At 51.6% G+C, this 16,310-nt stretch overlaps 1 protein-coding gene across 10 annotated transcripts; it reads left to right on the forward strand.

Moving 5' to 3' along the window:
- Nucleotides 1-835: 835 nt before the first annotated feature.
- On the forward strand, nt 836-14,426 carry SF1 (splicing factor 1). Of its 10 annotated transcripts, none has more exons than XM_047775362.1 (14): nt 836-969; nt 2,726-2,854; nt 5,543-5,618; nt 8,662-8,814; nt 9,008-9,097; nt 9,445-9,628; nt 9,717-9,832; nt 9,934-10,041; nt 10,739-10,919; nt 11,184-11,457; nt 11,801-11,860; nt 11,985-12,164; nt 12,903-13,107; nt 13,541-14,426. In XM_047775362.1, exons 1-14 carry the CDS (start codon nt 939-941, stop codon nt 13,668-13,670), a joined length of 1,917 nt encoding a protein of 638 aa, XP_047631318.1. In that variant the 5' UTR covers nt 836-938; the 3' UTR covers nt 13,671-14,426. The 10 variants fall into 10 exon arrangements, with proteins under 10 accessions (XP_047631318.1, XP_047631322.1, XP_047631317.1 ...); XM_047775359.1 differs by having other exon boundaries at nt 932-1,359; XM_047775366.1 differs by lacking the exon at nt 12,903-13,107 and having other exon boundaries at nt 11,184-11,461.
- The last annotated feature ends 1,884 nt before the right edge of the window (nt 14,427-16,310 follow it).

Here is a 16,310-nt window from a genome sequence, read left to right on the forward strand (position 1 = left end):
AGATACCTGTACCTCCATCGGCTCAGATACCATTTTTAATCCCTCAGTAGGGCTCTACTTTGTAGCTTTTTTCCCCATTTTTAATTATTTTCAAAGAAAACAGGAAGTCTTTTACCTGAGTCGTCAACGGATCAAGTTTACGGGCGCGCGCCAGCCCCTCCCCCGTCCCTCGGTTCCGGGTTACCATGGGAATCGAGGATTGACGTCATCTAGGGCTTCCGCGCCGGACCGAAGAGCGACAGGGAAGCCAGGGCCTGAAAGGTGGCTCTGACCATCTACGCATGCGCGCTCTTGCTCCACTCCTCCCCGACCTTAAATCTCATTCGGCCTGGGCTTTTCCGGCGCGACCTCTCGCTTAAACCCGGAGAGACTACTCCCCGTGGGAGGGGAGTAGAGAAAGAATCGAAACAGCGACAGCCAATCCCATGACACTACGACGCAATCGTGATTGATTGACTCCATCAATTCCAGCCAATGATAGAGCTGTTGGCCCCACACGTCATAGAATTTGCCCCACCCGATCCCCTCCTTTCTGGACTCCGAGCTCAGTCCGCGCAGTAACAAATGAAGTGCGCGCTGCGACACCTCCCAGCTCGCCAGGCTCGGCCGCCATTTCCTCGCCAGGCCTAACGGTCCGGCCAATCCCAACGCACATCGAGAAGGGCTAAGGCTCCGCCAATCGGAGGCCGCAGATTTCGACCCCTTGCCTCAGCCCGGGCCAATCCAGGCTCCGGCCCCGTCGCCCCCGGCCCGCCCCCGCGGCGCCCTCTCTCCTCCCTCTTTGTGCGTCTCGCGCCGCCGCCGCCCGCCCGCCGCGTGAGAGGACGGGGTCCGCGCGCTCCGCGGAACGCAGTCAGGTTCCCTCCCCTCGGAAGAGTCACGAAGGAGAAGCCGTCGCCGCCGAAAAGGAGCCGCCGGTGCCGGTCCCCGGGGGCGCCATGGCGACTGGAGCGAACGCCACGCCGCTGGGTAAGCTCGGCCCCCCCGGCCTTCCCCCCATCCCCGGCCCCAAAGGGGGCTTCGAGCCGGGGCCACCGCCTGCCCCCGGGCCCGGGGCGGGGCTGCTGGTGCCCGGGCCGCCGCCGCCCCCGCCTGTGGGCTCGGTGGGGGCCCTGACCGCGGCCTTCCCCTTCGCGGCGCTGCCTCCGCCACCGCCGCCGCCGCCGCCGCCGCCCCCCCCGCCTCCCCAGCAGCCGCCGCCGCCGCCGCCCTCCCCGGGCTCCTCGTACCCACCGCCGCAGCCGCCCCCTCCGCCGCCGCTCTACCAGCGCGTGTCGCCACCGCAGCCGCCGCCGCCGCCGCCGCCACCCCAGCCGCCGCGTCAGGACCAGCAGCCGGGCCCGGCCGGCGGCGGAGGAGGTGAGTCGGGCCGAGAGAGCGCGAGAGGCGCCGCGCGGATGGGCCCGGCCGGCTGAGGGGCGCGCGGCGGTGGCGACGGCGGCTGCACGCGGCAGGGGCGCGCGCGCGCGCGCGCACGGGGAGGCCCGGGCGGAGGCGCCACGGGGCGCGCGGCCTGGTTCTCGGGCCTCGAGTGCGCACGCGCGGTAGGGGAAGGGGGTGGGGGCACGGCGGGAGGAGGTTTGTTGCGCGCAGGCGCAGTGTGGCGGCCGGGCCTTAAGGCCCCCACTAAAATCTGGCGGGAGCCCTCTTGTTCTCCACTCCTAGTGTAGGGGAGTGGTGTGGAGGGGTCGAGTGGGTGGATGGGGTGCTGGGTGTGCATGTCTGGAGGGCTTGGAAGGGTCAACTGATGACGTGGAACATCCTTTTCTGGTTGTAGAAGAGTCGTAAAGGGAGGAAAGTACAGAGAGTAGCTCCTCTGTTTCTACAGTAAGGCAGCGTTTTCATTGCAGAGAATGAAAGAGATTGAAAGTCTTTAGGGGATGGTTGGGTCCGGTTTTTTGGTGTGTGTGGGGGGGTTCATTTTGGGGAAGCAAATTCTCCTTATCTTCCTTTATCTACCTTAAAAGAAGTCTGACCCGCCTTCCTCTCTTGAGGCTTCCCCTTAGGCCTAGCTCCTGAGAAGTGGAACACTTTTGTGAACCAAGTGCTAGGGAGTTCTGCCTGTGGACTAGGGTAGGAGGATTTGGCTACTATTGTGTAGCTTGTTTTTTGTTGACCTTTTGATGTATCCTTTAGACATTAAGTGACCAACTAACTGGCCAGGAAAACTCAACGCAGATCTTAGCTAAACTTAGAAAGAAAGTGATCTTGCTGAAGGAACTTTTTCACTTAGTAACCGTAAGGTTGGTCGTGTTCTGGCTCCCTTTGAAAGGTGACAGGTGGGGAGGTGGAAGTGGGAGGAGCCAGCAGGTCCCAGTGTTGTTTTATGGACTTGTCTGAATATTGAGTCTGCTCTTATTGCCCCTGGGGCTGTTAATGTGTTCATGGGCAACTGTGTAATATACATATATGTCCTCAACACTTTATTTCACTACTTGAAACTGTGCGTTGAGATTTAGGTTGTTCTCGTGCTTCACAGAATTTCTGTGGTCAAAAACTGTAAATGTGGAATGTTAACTTTTCAGACTCAGGTCCAGGTATCCTTCTAGTGGCCATATTTGTGTGTGTGTGTGTCTTGTCTTTCATTCTTTGCCATTTCATTTTAGGTCACGTTCTGTTTCACAGTCTGCTGAGGTTGTGTGTAGTACCATTAGTACCCTGAACTGCCTGTTGGAAGTTATCCTGGTAGTTTATATTTGCATCTGATGAACTTTCTCTTCTTTAGACTTCCCAAGTAAGAAACGGAAGAGGAGCCGCTGGAACCAAGACACAATGGAACAGAAGACAGTGATTCCAGGAATGCCTACAGTTATCCCCCCTGGACTTACTCGGGAACAGGAAAGAGCTTATATAGGTAAATACACGTTCTGCACCCAAACGCTTTTTCACGTTATTATTCTGAGAAACATTTTATCTGTTCAAAGTTTGAGACTTTGAAGTGTTTTCTTTTCTTGAGAGAGGAGGTGTTGTCAGGTATGCTTGTGACTTTGATATAATTCACTTTTGCTCCAAGAGGCCTGCCTTTGTAGCTTTTTGTTTCAGTCTGCTTGTAACAATAGTGTTCTCCATGAGTGCCAGGAGGGTAGAGGGGCCCACTTAGGAGTGAGAATAGTCCCCCGTCCAGCACCCTCCCCCACCCTTTTCAGCTGCTGTTCATTGCCACTTGCTGAGGTGAGTGTCTCACGCCTCTCTGGACACGGCCCCAGTGGAGCACATTGCAGGTATTGTAAACCAAGTACCTTTCTCACAGCATGGCCTTTCACCATAATTTCATATTCTTCCCTTCCCTAAAATGTGGTCTTTTATTCTTTATAGGTACTTTATGAAAGAGAAAAAAAAAAATCTCAGTTTAATCAAAAGGTGTTTCTGAAAGTGTGTTTACAGTGCACCCCTTTTTACCATTTTGTTGAATTTAACTTTTCCTTCAGCATCTTTTCTGGTTGGTCTTTGGAGAGCTGTCTTAAAATGGGGGCTCTAGTATTTACTAAAGAGCTCTGCTGACAAAGGGGTACAGCTCTCTGATGGAATAACGAGGGGTTAGAATAAAAGAGTTTAACTGTTGGGAAGTTTTGAAAATCAAGTATGACTGTCCACAGTAGAAATGAAATTAACCTCAAAATTACCTTTTTTTTAAATACAAGGTTTTTAATGCAAGTTTTACCTTTATGTGCCTCTGCAGCTGTCTCAAAAAAGTTCACTTGATAAACATCTTCTACTAACCAAATCAGCATCCCCTTTGGAGTAAAATAGGGCAGAAGCTTCCTAGATCTGTGAGGCTGTGGCCTGCACAATAAAAAGCTTCACGCCTGACATGTTCTTAAGGATCTTAATTTCTTGTGTGTTTAGACTGCTGAGAATTTTGAGGTGCTGGAGTTGTCAGTTTTCTTTGTGATACTAATAATTCTTCCCTGCTGTTCCAGTCTACTCCCACCCACCCCCTTATGTCTCATTTTTGACTGGGTCTTGATAACTTTGTGAAAATACCCCTTGTAGAGTGATAGCCCAAGAACACAAGCAGACTTAGAACATGGGAAAAACAAACTCTTTTACATCTGCAGCTCTTCCCATGGGGGCAGTTAATGCTCTGGGCTCTAAGGGCTGTTTTTAGCTGTAATCAACGTAGAATGAAAGCCGAGGCTAGTAGAGCTCTCTGCTCCATGGTGGATAGCGGGCTTTCGAGGTGCCAGCCACCTCCTCAGGTCAGATGCCACACCCTTACGCAGTCCAGTTACCTCTGTGAAGGTGACTTTCACCTTGAGTTGTTGGGCTTAATACTTGAATGCCATGTCAGAACTTTTCTGGCATAAAAGAGCTTAGGGGCCCACGTGTGGCCTTTTCTCTCTCTCATGTACATACTGCCTTGTACAGAATGCCCCAGTATTTGCGCTTGATGTTAATATGGACTCTCATTTCTTCCAAGTTTGAGTGGGTGTGTGGTAATACATAGCTCTGTGGGATGTATTGAAAATTTAGAAGAGCGTCTGGAGTTAGACATGCATTAATATTTGGAGCCAACTCAACTTTAACCCAACCCAGACTTGCCCTTATTAGAGATGTCTGCCTAGAACACTCAGATGCTGCAAAGGTAAGAAGGAGGTGGTTTGATGATCCAGTGTGCTGAAGACAGCAGTCTGGCTCCGCAGTTCCCATTCTCTCAAGCAGTCAGCTGGGTGATACTTCCCTGGAGTCACTGAACTTTTGTGAAACCCTCATTTCTCTTTTTCACATACAGCCTCATTTGTCAAGATCTGAGGGCCACACATATTCTCCTGAACCCACACTTTCCATCCTCTGCACCCCTCCTTTTACTCCCCACATAAGAAGCAAGTGTAAAAACAGACTTCTCAAACTTTGTGGTTACTGGTTTATTAAGGTATATGGATTGTCATACAATTTGAATAAAAGCAGCACATATTGGGGGATCCTTGCTAGTATGGATCTGGTTGTACAGGAGAATGGACAAACTTCTATGAGGTTGTTGAATTGGTTATTTAATGTCTTAACTTGTTTAAGGAATTTTAAGCCTGGTATCAGTGAAAATGGTCTTTGTTTGACTGGTGTTTTTCCTTGTCCCATGTTAATTTGAATCTCATTTTGGGCTGTGTTTGATAATGAAAAACTGAGACAAGAGTCTTGCACTCAGAGTAATTGGTGGGAACAGGGTATTGGTGCTAACATACATGGTTTGGTTCTGGGTGCCAATTGTATAAGCAAGCCTTGGTGGGGAGGGAGAGGTGGAACACCTCCTAATAATTACTTTGATGTTCGCCTTAGTGAACAGTCTATACTGCTAACCCCTCTTCCAACAAACTGTTTGCTTCCTTAAGTGATAACCATTTTGAAGTGAAAAAATATTTAAAGATGTAAATGGACTCCTGCTGATAGGTGGTTGGGGGTTTTTGCCTCAATGTGTTCACTGATCAATCGTCCCTTTTCAAAGTCTCCGAGTTCTTCATGCTTATTGTTGAGATTTGAGATGTTTTTTGGTAACATTGTCTTTTTTCCATCCTTTTTTTTTCTTTCCTAACCTGGTTTCTTCCAGTGCAACTGCAGATAGAAGACCTGACTCGTAAACTGCGCACAGGAGACCTGGGCATCCCCCCTAACCCTGAGGACAGGTTGGGAAACAGTTTTAACCAGCTGACAGTAACGCTTTTACCTTTTTCTCAATACGTTTTACTGGTGGCAACATGTTGTGTCAGTTCAATACAATCCTAGTAAGAAGACTGGTACTCTGACCATTTTGGGTACTAGACTGTAAATAGCAGTATGTATGGTCAGTTATCAGTTAGAAAATTGGAATGAAATTCAATTACTAGCAGAATCAAAGTTACAGGAAAATGGACAACGGGTTTTCAATTGGTAAGCCTGTAGATTTTAACCTGATTTACCTATGGATAGGGACAGAGAGGTGGCCTGTTAACCAGCCTTTTCAGTACCTGCTTTGGCTGAAGGCCCAGGGTGTAGTTTTCCTTACAGGTACTACACAATGCAGGGATTAAGAATATTTTTGAGCATCGCTGAGTCTGAGCAGGCCGGAAACTCAGTCTGGTCAGCTCGTTGCTGTAGTCTCCTGCTCATGGTTTTGACATGGTTTTAAAATAGATGAGATTCTAACCAACTTCCTTCACTGCCAGTTAATTTTCAGCCTTGATCATTGCCTGGGGTGTTGGGAGGGGCCAGAATATTCTCACTTGTTTTGGGAAGGCAAGCAACCAGCTCTAAATTCTTTTTTTTTTTTTTTTTTAATTTTTATTTTTCAAAGGGAGTGTGGTCCTCAAACAGCTGTGGTCATGTTATTTCCATTTACAATTTCTCTCACCTCTGAAAAGTTAAAAAGTCCGAGGGAAATGAACTTTTTTTAAACAGGAATTTTATTGGCAAGCTGATTTTGAACAGCTAAAATCTGGTCCATTTAATAGAAGGGCAGTACACCTCCCTCTCGAAATTTCTCTTGGTGCATGCAATATAGTTGAAAATGCTTTGCTTTAAAAAGTAGTATTTTTGGCTTTTGTTACCCATTAATTAATAACTTGTTAAATCAGAAAGATTATGTAATGATTTTAGAAGCCACTCACTCAAGCATCTTTCTGCTGCCCTTTGTCAGGAAACAGTTTATTTCTCCATATTGATTCTTTTAATTTTACTTTATTAAATTTATTTTTTTTCATCTGTAGATTTTGGTTGGCGGGTTGCTATGTTTTATATTTTGACTTTTTTTTTTAAGATTTACTTTGTAGATTGTAGACCACAACTGTTTAGGGCCTTTTTGGCCTTTTTCCCTTTAATAACATGTCTACAGGTTACCAGGCAATTCCTCAAAAGGTTGAATTTTTAACAAACCCTCTTTGCTTTCTGGAGAATTCGGAATAGAATTTAGATGCTCTATATATGATGCCTATTCAAAGTGAAGAAGTTGGGCCAATCTGACCTCTAGAATATTGGCTTTTGCCTTTGCCATCCACAGTTTGGAACAAGGTCACACTGTTGTGAGGCCTTTTAAAAAATGACCAATTTGGTACTGGTAAAACTTGTTTTGGTGATTAGCCAGAAATGCTTAATTCTAGACAGCTCTGGGGTGGGAATTAGAAATGTCAAGCATGTTAGAAATAAAATTAGAGCAGGTTCTTTTCTCCCTTGTATTCAGTTTGAAAGAGGCAGTAATGCCTGATGGTTTTGCTTTGAAAGAGCCCAGGTTGGAGGGAAATGCATGAGTTTTCTTACTTAAGATTATTTCTTAAGAAGGTGTATTCTCAATATTAAGCCACTTTATGCCATTTTGATGTTGCTCAATTTGCACAGTTAAAAATGTTTTAAAACTTCTTATAGACTTAAACGTATAAGATGATAGTCTAATGAGCTGGGGTATGTTTGTTTTTGTTCACTATTACTGAATTGTGTTAACAGTTTATACAAATGCTAGAAACGGAGGTTTCATTTAGTCGTCATTAGCCATGAACAAACCTGACCTTTTATTCCATCGTGTGTGTAACGTGGTATGACATGGTTCCCTTTAGGCCGAAGACAGTGGGAGCAGCCGAGTTCAGTCCTTGCTCTCCAACTAGGCAAGGTTCTCTCAACTAAACCAAGGGTGTATATAGGAGTCTTGACTACTTTCAGGATGTTTTTTAAATAACCTGATCCACATGGTCTCTTCCCTTCTTGCAGCTGCTACTAAATTTTCATTCAGAATATCAAGCTATGGTCCTTTTTGTAATCTTAACTCAGAATTCTAGGAGTGTAACATCTTTTTTTTTTTTTTTTTTAATTACCGCAAAATCCAGCTGTGGTAAACTGACCATTTTATCATTACTATTTTTTTACTTGTAGCAACAGCATTTTACTCCTTAAAAAAAGAGAGAGAAAATCTGCTTTCTGGACTTGTAAACTCTGGTGGAGAATCGTAGGTTTTCCCCTTGCTGTTTGCAGGTTCAGACCCTAGACAAGTACTTGACCAAATCTGCATTTGCAGCCTCTCTCAGAAGCTGCTTTAGCAATTTAACGTTTTTCTCTACCCAGACTCCCCAACCTCCAACAGCCAGAAAACAGGTTGACTCCTGGGCCTTGGACACAGCCAGCCAGGCCATTGAAGGAAAAGCAGAGACGAAGCCTTGAACCATCTCTCTCCATTGTGGGGGCCAAGTAGCTGCAGTAACCTTGAGTCCCAGTTGCCTTGGGTTACAGAGCTCATGCTTAACTACGTGGTAGGGGTACAGACACTCTTCCTGATAGGGCTTGAGCTCTGCAAGAGTTAACATTTTACCTAAACTTGGGGTTCCTGTGGTTCGTAAAGTTGTAATACTGTCAGTTTTTTCCCAAGTGAGATTTATATTTGGCAAGATGACTCCAGAGGGTGATCCTGTCCTTGCCATTTACAGTCCAAAGATTTCCCCGGGACGGACAGACTATTTTTCCTCATGTCACTTTTAGAAGCAAAAGCATTTTTTTTTCTTTCTCACAACACCCCAGTCCCCGCAATGCTAAGCCACCTTCCACCTCCCCATTCCACACGATCTTGAATAGCACACGTTATGGTCGGTTCCTCCGAAGAGAGTTGTGTTAGGATGTGAGAGGCAGAGGGCTGGGGAAGACTTATTTTAGCCCATGTGGGGATGAGAGAAGGGCGAGGGCAGAGCAGTGACGGTAGTCCGTTTCCCACAGGTCCCCTTCCCCTGAGCCCATCTACAATAGTGAGGGGAAGCGGCTCAACACTCGGGAGTTCCGCACCCGCAAAAAGCTCGAAGAGGAGCGGCACAACCTCATCACGGAGATGGTTGCCCTCAACCCCGACTTTAAGCCACCTGCCGATTACAAGTAAGTGAGCTGGGACAGGCACACCTCCACGTTGGTGTGGTCTGGTAGAGCAGTTTTGGTACTAACGTCTCGCCCTTTCTCCCAATCACCTGGGATTAACGCGGGGGGTGGGGTGCCAAGGGTTAGTTCTAGAAGACTGCGGACTATCTGTGTCGTCTGAGAAATGAGTCTCTGAGTCTCTTCTTTCAAATAGACCCCCAGCAACACGTGTGAGCGATAAAGTAATGATTCCGCAAGATGAGTATCCAGAAATCAACTTTGTGGGGCTGCTCATCGGGCCCAGGTGAGTGACTGCCATCCTGTGGGATGTGGAATTCCTAAGGGATTGAGATGTGTCTGTCTTGTGCTTAATTGGGTGCCATTGGTGGCTCAGCTTCCTGTTTTTGGCAGGATGTTCACTTTGGCTGAATTCATGTTTCTTTGAGAAAATCTCTTAAATTTCCCCATTTCACCGTGGAGAAGTCAGGTCTTGAGGATTGCTGTAGCTTTGAGGTTAACTTAGAGATCACGGAGCTCTGGGTGGGAAAAGCCCATTCTCTGCACTCACAGTTTCCTCCCGGCGCCTGTGAGCCCCTCTGGCCTGTGAATTTGCGTGGCAGGTGTAACAGCGGTCCTGTCTGTCTCTGTTAGAGGGAACACTCTGAAGAACATAGAGAAGGAGTGTAATGCCAAGATCATGATCCGGGGCAAAGGCTCTGTGAAGGAAGGCAAAGTCGGGCGCAAGGATGGCCAGATGCTGCCTGGAGAGGACGAGCCGCTTCACGCCCTGGTTACTGCTAATACTATGGAGAATGTGAAGAAGGCAGTAGAACAGGTGAGGGAGCCAGAAAGGAAGCCTCTTGCCAGAAATCCAGGTGGTAGTCCCAGGTCGTGGGTAACTCTGCCCATTGCGTCTCCATCAGATAAGAAACATCCTGAAGCAGGGTATTGAGACTCCCGAGGACCAGAATGATCTGCGGAAGATGCAGCTGCGAGAATTGGCTCGCTTGAATGGGACCCTTCGGGAAGATGATAACAGGTATGCAGTTGCTTTAGAGGGGAGTGCACAGAGACCTGAGGGGCCCGTGGATGAAAGGTGATTGGCCACAGCCCTGGAGGTGACTTTTTCTCTCTCGGCAGGATCTTAAGACCCTGGCAGAGCTCAGAGACCCGCAGCATTACCAATACCACAGTGTGTACCAAGTGTGGAGGGGCTGGCCACATTGCTTCCGACTGCAAGTTCCAGAGGTGAGAGGCTGTAGTTTCCTGATAGCCCGTGATGCACTGGACCGCTCTGAAGTAGAGTGGTGGGTTGCTCTTAATCCGTAGACCCAAGAGAAGCTTCCTTTCTCTGAATGGTCTGCCATGGGGTGATTTAAAAGCCCAGAATGATGAGAGACAGCTGGTGCAGAACCACCCCTCGGTTATTGCTCATTTGGAGCCCAGGAAAACTGGGAAGTTGTCTTCCTGTGTGTTTTCAGTATTGCTTAGTGTTACTGAATGCCTTTTGCTGCTTAAGATTGGTCTAAGAAGACAGCAGTCTGTGGAGTTTGACCACTTGCACACCAGCACTTTGATAGCACCTTTTTTCTACTTTAACAAAAAGCTTTGTTAATGAAGGAAATTCTGGCGGTTGCTCTGGTCTCGCGTAGATTTTCCTTCCCTCAGCCCTGGAATGCAGATGTGGATTCAAGCCGAGCGTTCCTGGCTGGCGTGGCAGGCTGTGGCCTGGTGCTGCCTCTCTCTCCTTGCCCCAAGGGTCTCTGCAGCCGCAGAGGGACGTGTGGAAATCCCAGCGGCAGGCCTGGGCGAGGGATTGGAGAGCTCACGGAGACTATTTTGAGGAAGGGGTTAGAAAGGCTGGCTCATTTCCTCAAAATTTCTGTGGAAATTCTTCTTAATGAGTTTTCCCCCTTTTTCTCTTTGTCTCCCACCTTCCTTTCAGGCCTGGTGACCCCCAGTCAGCTCAGGATAAAGCGCGGATGGATAAAGAGTACTTGTCCCTCATGGCCGAACTGGGGGAGGCTCCTGTGCCCGCATCTGTGGGCTCCACGTCTGGGCCTGCCTCCACGCCCCTGGCCAGTGCGCCTCGGCCTGCTGCTCCCGCCAACAACCCACCTCCACCGGTGAGCTCCAGGGGCTGCTGCTCGCAGCCTGGCCCTGGGCCCCCTTTCTCTTCCTGAGAGACGGGGGGATGTGGCCAGGCGCTTTGGGTAGAACAGGTGGACACAGCTGGCAACATTGTTCTTTCGAGATGTCAGGGATGTTTGGGGACCTCTCAGTCTGGGCAGACCTTGTCCTTGCGTTCTGGTCCTGTGGCAGAGCCGAAAGAACAGTGTTGCCACCAGGGGGCACAGGCAGGGACGTTGGCGGGAAATGCTCTCACATAGTCTCTCATGTCCACCACCCAGAGCCGCCCGCCTTGGATGAATTCTGGCCCTTCGGAGAGTCGGCCCTACCACGGCATGCACGGAGGTGGGCCCGGCGGGCCCGGAGGTGGGCCCCATAGCTTCCCGCACCCGTTACCCAGCCTGACAGGTGGGCATGGTGGACATCCCATGCAGCACAACCCCAACGGACCCCCACCCCCGTGGATGCAGCCGCCGCCGCCACCGATGAACCAGGGCCCCCACCCACCTGGGCACCATGGCCCTCCTCCAATGGGTAAGTAAGTGTCAGACCAGAAACATTGGGGCCTGGGGGTCAGTGAGGGTTTGGTTTACGTCAAGTCACTGCAGCCCGGAAGCAGCCTTCAGAGTGGTCGGGTATTGGTTCTGAGTCTCTTGCCAAGGCGTGGGCTCGGGGAGGAAGAAGACTCCATTCTGGTGCAGGAAGGGGTTTCTTTGTGGGGCAGGCACAGGCCTGTCTCTTAGAGGCAAGGTCCTAGAACTGCTCTGATGGGGCGGTGATTGCAGCCCTTGGGACTGAGTAAGCCCTTCGTGGGGGTGGCAGCTTCCCTGGCCGGCTGCAATGTCCTGCTAAGTCCCTGCTCTTTCCTTCCATCAAGATCAGTACCTGGGAAGTACGCCTGTGGGCTCTGGGGTCTATCGCCTGCATCAAGGAAAAGGTAATGGAGCCTGGGGGTCTGCGCAGCGGAGGCTCTGCCTCCCTGGGCCTGGGAGTGAGTGGGGGTGCTGTGGGAAATCCCTCTTCTCCCCTGAGGCCTCACTTTTGCTTCCACCTGCCTGCAGGTATGATGCCGCCGCCACCTATGGGCATGATGCCGCCACCGCCGCCGCCTCCCAGTGGGCAGCCCCCGCCCCCGCCCTCTGGTCCTCTTCCCCCATGGCAACAGCAGCAGCAGCAGCCTCCGCCGCCCCCTCCGCCCAGCAGCAGTATGGCTTCCAGTACCCCCTTGCCATGGCAGCAAAGTGAGTGGAATATTTTGGACTCCTGGGGGTGGGTGGGATGGGGGGGAGGGGGCTGAGGAATAAGAGACCCTCGCGGCTCACACAGGCAGGCACCTCGGGATGAGAGGAGACTCTGGTCTCTGTTGGGGGGTTGCCAGATAGGGCCTTGTGGCCTCTGGGGGTCTTGGGAGGAGATGTAATGTTTGGTGTGGTTTTGTCTCCGGACGGGTGGGGGGGCCGGAGGGGAGCCCACCATCATAGGTAGAATGCCAGAAGCCCAGGCTCTCCGGCTGGGTGAGCTGCTGGCTGCCTCTGCGTTTGGCCCGGGTTCGGGGGGGTGCATGCATGCTCTGGAGAGGGCTGTGACTGGGGCCTGAGAGACTGCGGGGATGGGACCGGGCAGTCGGGAGAGTAGCTGTGGCCTTGAGGTTGAATGTGCCGTTCGGTGGTGGCGGCGGATGGGCGGAGGGATTTCAGAACCGGTTCTTGTGTCTGGTACCTTTCCCTCAGCCCGCGCAGGGGCATTGGTGACAAAGGGCTTACTCTGTTAAGCCTAGAGACCTCGAGGCTGACCCCAGGGTAGTCCTGCCCACCCCTCCATTCCCCATCACCAGGACAGCCCCGCCCGCCCGCCCCCCACCACCGTACCGCATGCCAAGCAAGGAGCAGGCGTCCCTCGCCCCCCATCCCAAGGCAGCAGCCGCAGAGAGCCGCGGTGTGCCCCCGCGCGTGTGACCTTGGGCTTCTTTACCACCCCAGATACGACGACTACCACCACGAGCGCTGGCACAGGGTCCATCCCGCCATGGCAACAGCAGCAGGCGGCTGCCGCAGCTTCTCCAGGAGCCCCTCAGATGCAAGGCAACCCCACTATGGTGCCCCTGCCCCCAGGGGTCCAGCCGCCTCTGCCGCCCGGGGCCCCTCCCCCTCCGCCGCCTCCGCCGCCTGGTTCCGCCGGCATGATGTATGCCCCGCCCCCCCCTCCTCCGCCTCCCATGGACCCTTCTAACTTTGTCACCATGATGGGCATGGGGGTGGCGGGCATGCCACCCTTCGGGATGCCTCCAGCTCCCCCACCGCCTCCACCACAGAACTAGACTCGGTTTTTTAAGAAAATATATATTATATAGAGAGAGAATTGGTCTCGTTTAAACACACGCCGAACCTCACCATATGGAGCCAGACATTGGGACGCACGCATGTGATTGTGTGCACGCATGTGTGTGTGTGCACGCACCGGGCTGGGCCAAGCGACTGAGGACTCGCTTGGGAACGGGCAGGTGGTAGTAGGGGCGCCAGCTTGGGCTCTCCTGGCGCCCCGTAGCATCGAGTGTCTTCTTTGTCTTCTTTCTCTCCTCACCCAAATCCCTTTGCCTCTCCCCAAACCGGGCCGCCAGGATCCCTCCCCGCAGCGGCGATGGCCCGAGCCATGAGAGTGAGGACTTTCCGCGCCCATTGGTGACCCTTCCAGGCAGACAGCCTCAGCAGCGCCCCTGGTGGACAGGATGGTTCGGCAAAGCAGCCTGAGTTATTTTTGTGGACGGAATCGGAACACGCTGGCTCCATATTGTGAATTTTTTATTAATTTTTTCTTTTTCCTTTGTTTATCTCCTTATCTTTTCCTTTCTTCAGACTCCGTCCAAGGAGATGCTCTCCCCGGTCTTCTGCTGCAATTAGATTCCTTTCCCTTTTCTCATTTCTCGTTCTTCTCTTTCTAAGGAGGGAGGAGCAAATGGTTTCCCGGCAAAGACCTTTGGCCATCCGTGTTGGGCTGGTAGGGTGAGGGGTGTTCCTTTGCTTCTGAGATGTTCAAGGTGCTGTAGTTGCGGGGAGATAGTTCTTTCATCTCTGCTCCCCTAGTAGAGTAGTGGGTTAATCCCCAGGTCCAGGGTCCGTATCCATCCTGGCACCCTGAGCCACCTTGGGCCTGTCTGCCAGCCCGGAGAGCCCTTTCCACGTTCTCTGAGCATCTGAGCTGCCTCAGATTCCATTTGTTCCTCTCCTTCCTGGAAGGTCTCCTTTTAAAATTTATTTTAATCCCAAACGTCTGAATGTTTTGCAGTGTCTGGGGGTTTGAACCCCTCATTTTCGTTCTGCTTCCTTTTTTCCTCCTTCCCTCTTCATGGAGTGATTATGTTGACAATAATGTATAATGCGCGTTCTCCTCACTGGTTTATCTGCAGAAATTTCTCTGGGCTTTTTTTTTTTTTTTTTTTTTCTGGTGTCTGATTCAACACTGCGTTTAAGGGGGATGTTCCAGTGAATAAAAGAGCAGTGTGGTTTTCCCGGTCTGGTTGTTTTCTTTTCTCTTCAGTCCCCTCTGCCACCGTCAGCACCGGCACAGTTCCCTTACCTGCGTTGAGCACCTGGCGCCACTCATCCCCTTCTCCCTGACAGGGCCTCTGGGAGCTTCATTAAGGAAGCCCCCTGCCTACCTCCCTGTGCGGCTTTTTGGGGGAGCTTGGTGTGTGGGCGGCCTCACCCTCTTCCCCTTGTTTACTAGTTAATGGCTGGGAACCAGCTCCCCCCTCCCTGGTCCCTGTCCTTTAGAAGGCCTTTCCCTGGGGCTTGGACCCCCGCACTTGATGAGCTCCAGTTGTGATTTGTGCCTGGAAGCTGCCTCCTGACTGAGGCCCTGGGCCTAGGGAGGCATCAGCACTAAAGGTCAAGCCGACTAATCCTGCCTGTCAGGCTCAGAGCTGCTAAAATTAAAACCGCCAAGTGGCTTTTTCTTTCTCTGCTGGTGACTTGCAGCCTGCCAGCACTGCAGGCTTCAGGGAGAGGTGGGGGCAGGAGGGGCCTTGCCTTGTGCTCTGTAAGCACTTTGCAGAGGGTCTCCGGCTCTTTTGTTCTTTCGTGTTTAGGGTTGCAGGCGAGGCCCATCATGGTATCAGAAAAATCCACGTCCGGCCTCCCTGAGGCAGTGAGGTCCTTGTTCGGCTGCTGCTGCTGTGTTGCTGCAGTTCCCTTGGGTAGAGCTGCATTGGGGCCTACCCTTCCCTGGCTGCCTTTCCTTCCTTTGGGGAGGCTGAGGGACAATGAGCTCCTGCTGCCCGCGGCACCTGGCCAGTGGGGACAGCTCTGGCCTGGGCTGCTTTCCAGCTTCAAGCTGGGGCTGGCCACTGCTGTTTACACGGAGCAGGGCCTGGGCTTCTGGGCCCCATCCAGGATGCCTCTACTCTGCTGTAGGCCTGCAGGGGTTAACGATGCCTCAGACACACTGGGGCTCCTTAAACGAGCCCTGAACTTAAAAGGGAATGGGGAGATCTCTTTGTCCTTAGCTGACAGAACGGGGGCAGGGCCTGGGGCCTGGCAACCCCTCTTTGACCTTGGCTTCCCCTCATTGCTTCCCCCACAAGCTCGGTTTCCCTGGTGGGCTCGTTGGGCGGTTAATTAGCTCTTTGAAGCTCTGAAAGAGGCAAAGTGGCGCTATGTGGGTTTTAGAAATAAAATCAATAAATGGCTTAACCACAGCCCAGCTATCTCCTCCATCTCCCTCCCCTGGGGCCAGCTCCATTCCTGTGCTCACTCCTCTGTTCCCCAGCCGCCGTCAGCTTTTGTTAAGGTTTTGGAGAGTAACAAAGTGGCTGACGGAGGCATCAGTCTCCGGCCTTTCTCCAAGCTGCCCGATGCCCCGAAATGGAAGAGAGACAACAGGAGGCCTCCGCCCTCGGAACCGCTGCAAGCACCTGCCTTGGCAGCGGAGCCCGTGGGATGAGCAGTGCTTCCTCGCCCACCTGAGACAGCCAGGGTAGAGAAAAGCCCTCTGCTTGACCCTGTTCTGTTTCTGCTGCTGCAGCAGAGTATCCCCACCCCCTCAGAGCTGGGTTGGCCAAAGGAATGTCAGCTGGAAAGGTCAGTGTTAGGGCTCTGTTACTGAGACCCAGCCAAGTGCTCCGGAGAACCCAACATTGGTCCCAGGAAGGAGGCGGGATTTCTGGTTAGAAACCTAGTCGCACACAAACAACCTTGAGTTAGTTCAGGTGTCTGTCTGGACATAACCTAGAGTTCAGGTTGGAAAAGCAGTCTCAGGCTTCTCGAAAATAAATCTGTGCACACAACACATGGGGAGTGGGGGGGCAGGGGGAGGACTTGGGGAAATGAGCTGGTCAGCTTGAAGCTTCAAGGCTCCATGCTGGGCTGGGGGGTGGCGTTGCCCCTGAAAAA

The sequence above is a fragment of the Phacochoerus africanus genome, chromosome 4 (genome assembly GCF_016906955.1).
Source record: "Phacochoerus africanus isolate WHEZ1 chromosome 4, ROS_Pafr_v1, whole genome shotgun sequence".
NCBI lineage: Eukaryota > Metazoa > Chordata > Mammalia > Artiodactyla > Suidae > Phacochoerus > Phacochoerus africanus.

What these genes read in the sequence shown, in the direction of transcription:
- SF1 (XM_047775358.1), top strand. Translation starts at nt 939, where the DNA reads ATGGCGACTGGAGCGAACGCCACGCCGCTGGGTAAGCTCGGCCCCCCC. An exon ending in CCCGGCCGGCGGCGGAGGAG is followed by an intron (nt 1,360 to 2,725) that starts GTGAGTCGGGCC and finishes TCTCTTCTTTAG; the next exon opens with ACTTCCCAAGTAAGAAACGG. An exon ending in GGGCTGCTCATCGGGCCCAG is followed by an intron (nt 9,098 to 9,444) that starts GTGAGTGACTGC and finishes TGTCTCTGTTAG; the next exon opens with AGGGAACACTCTGAAGAACA.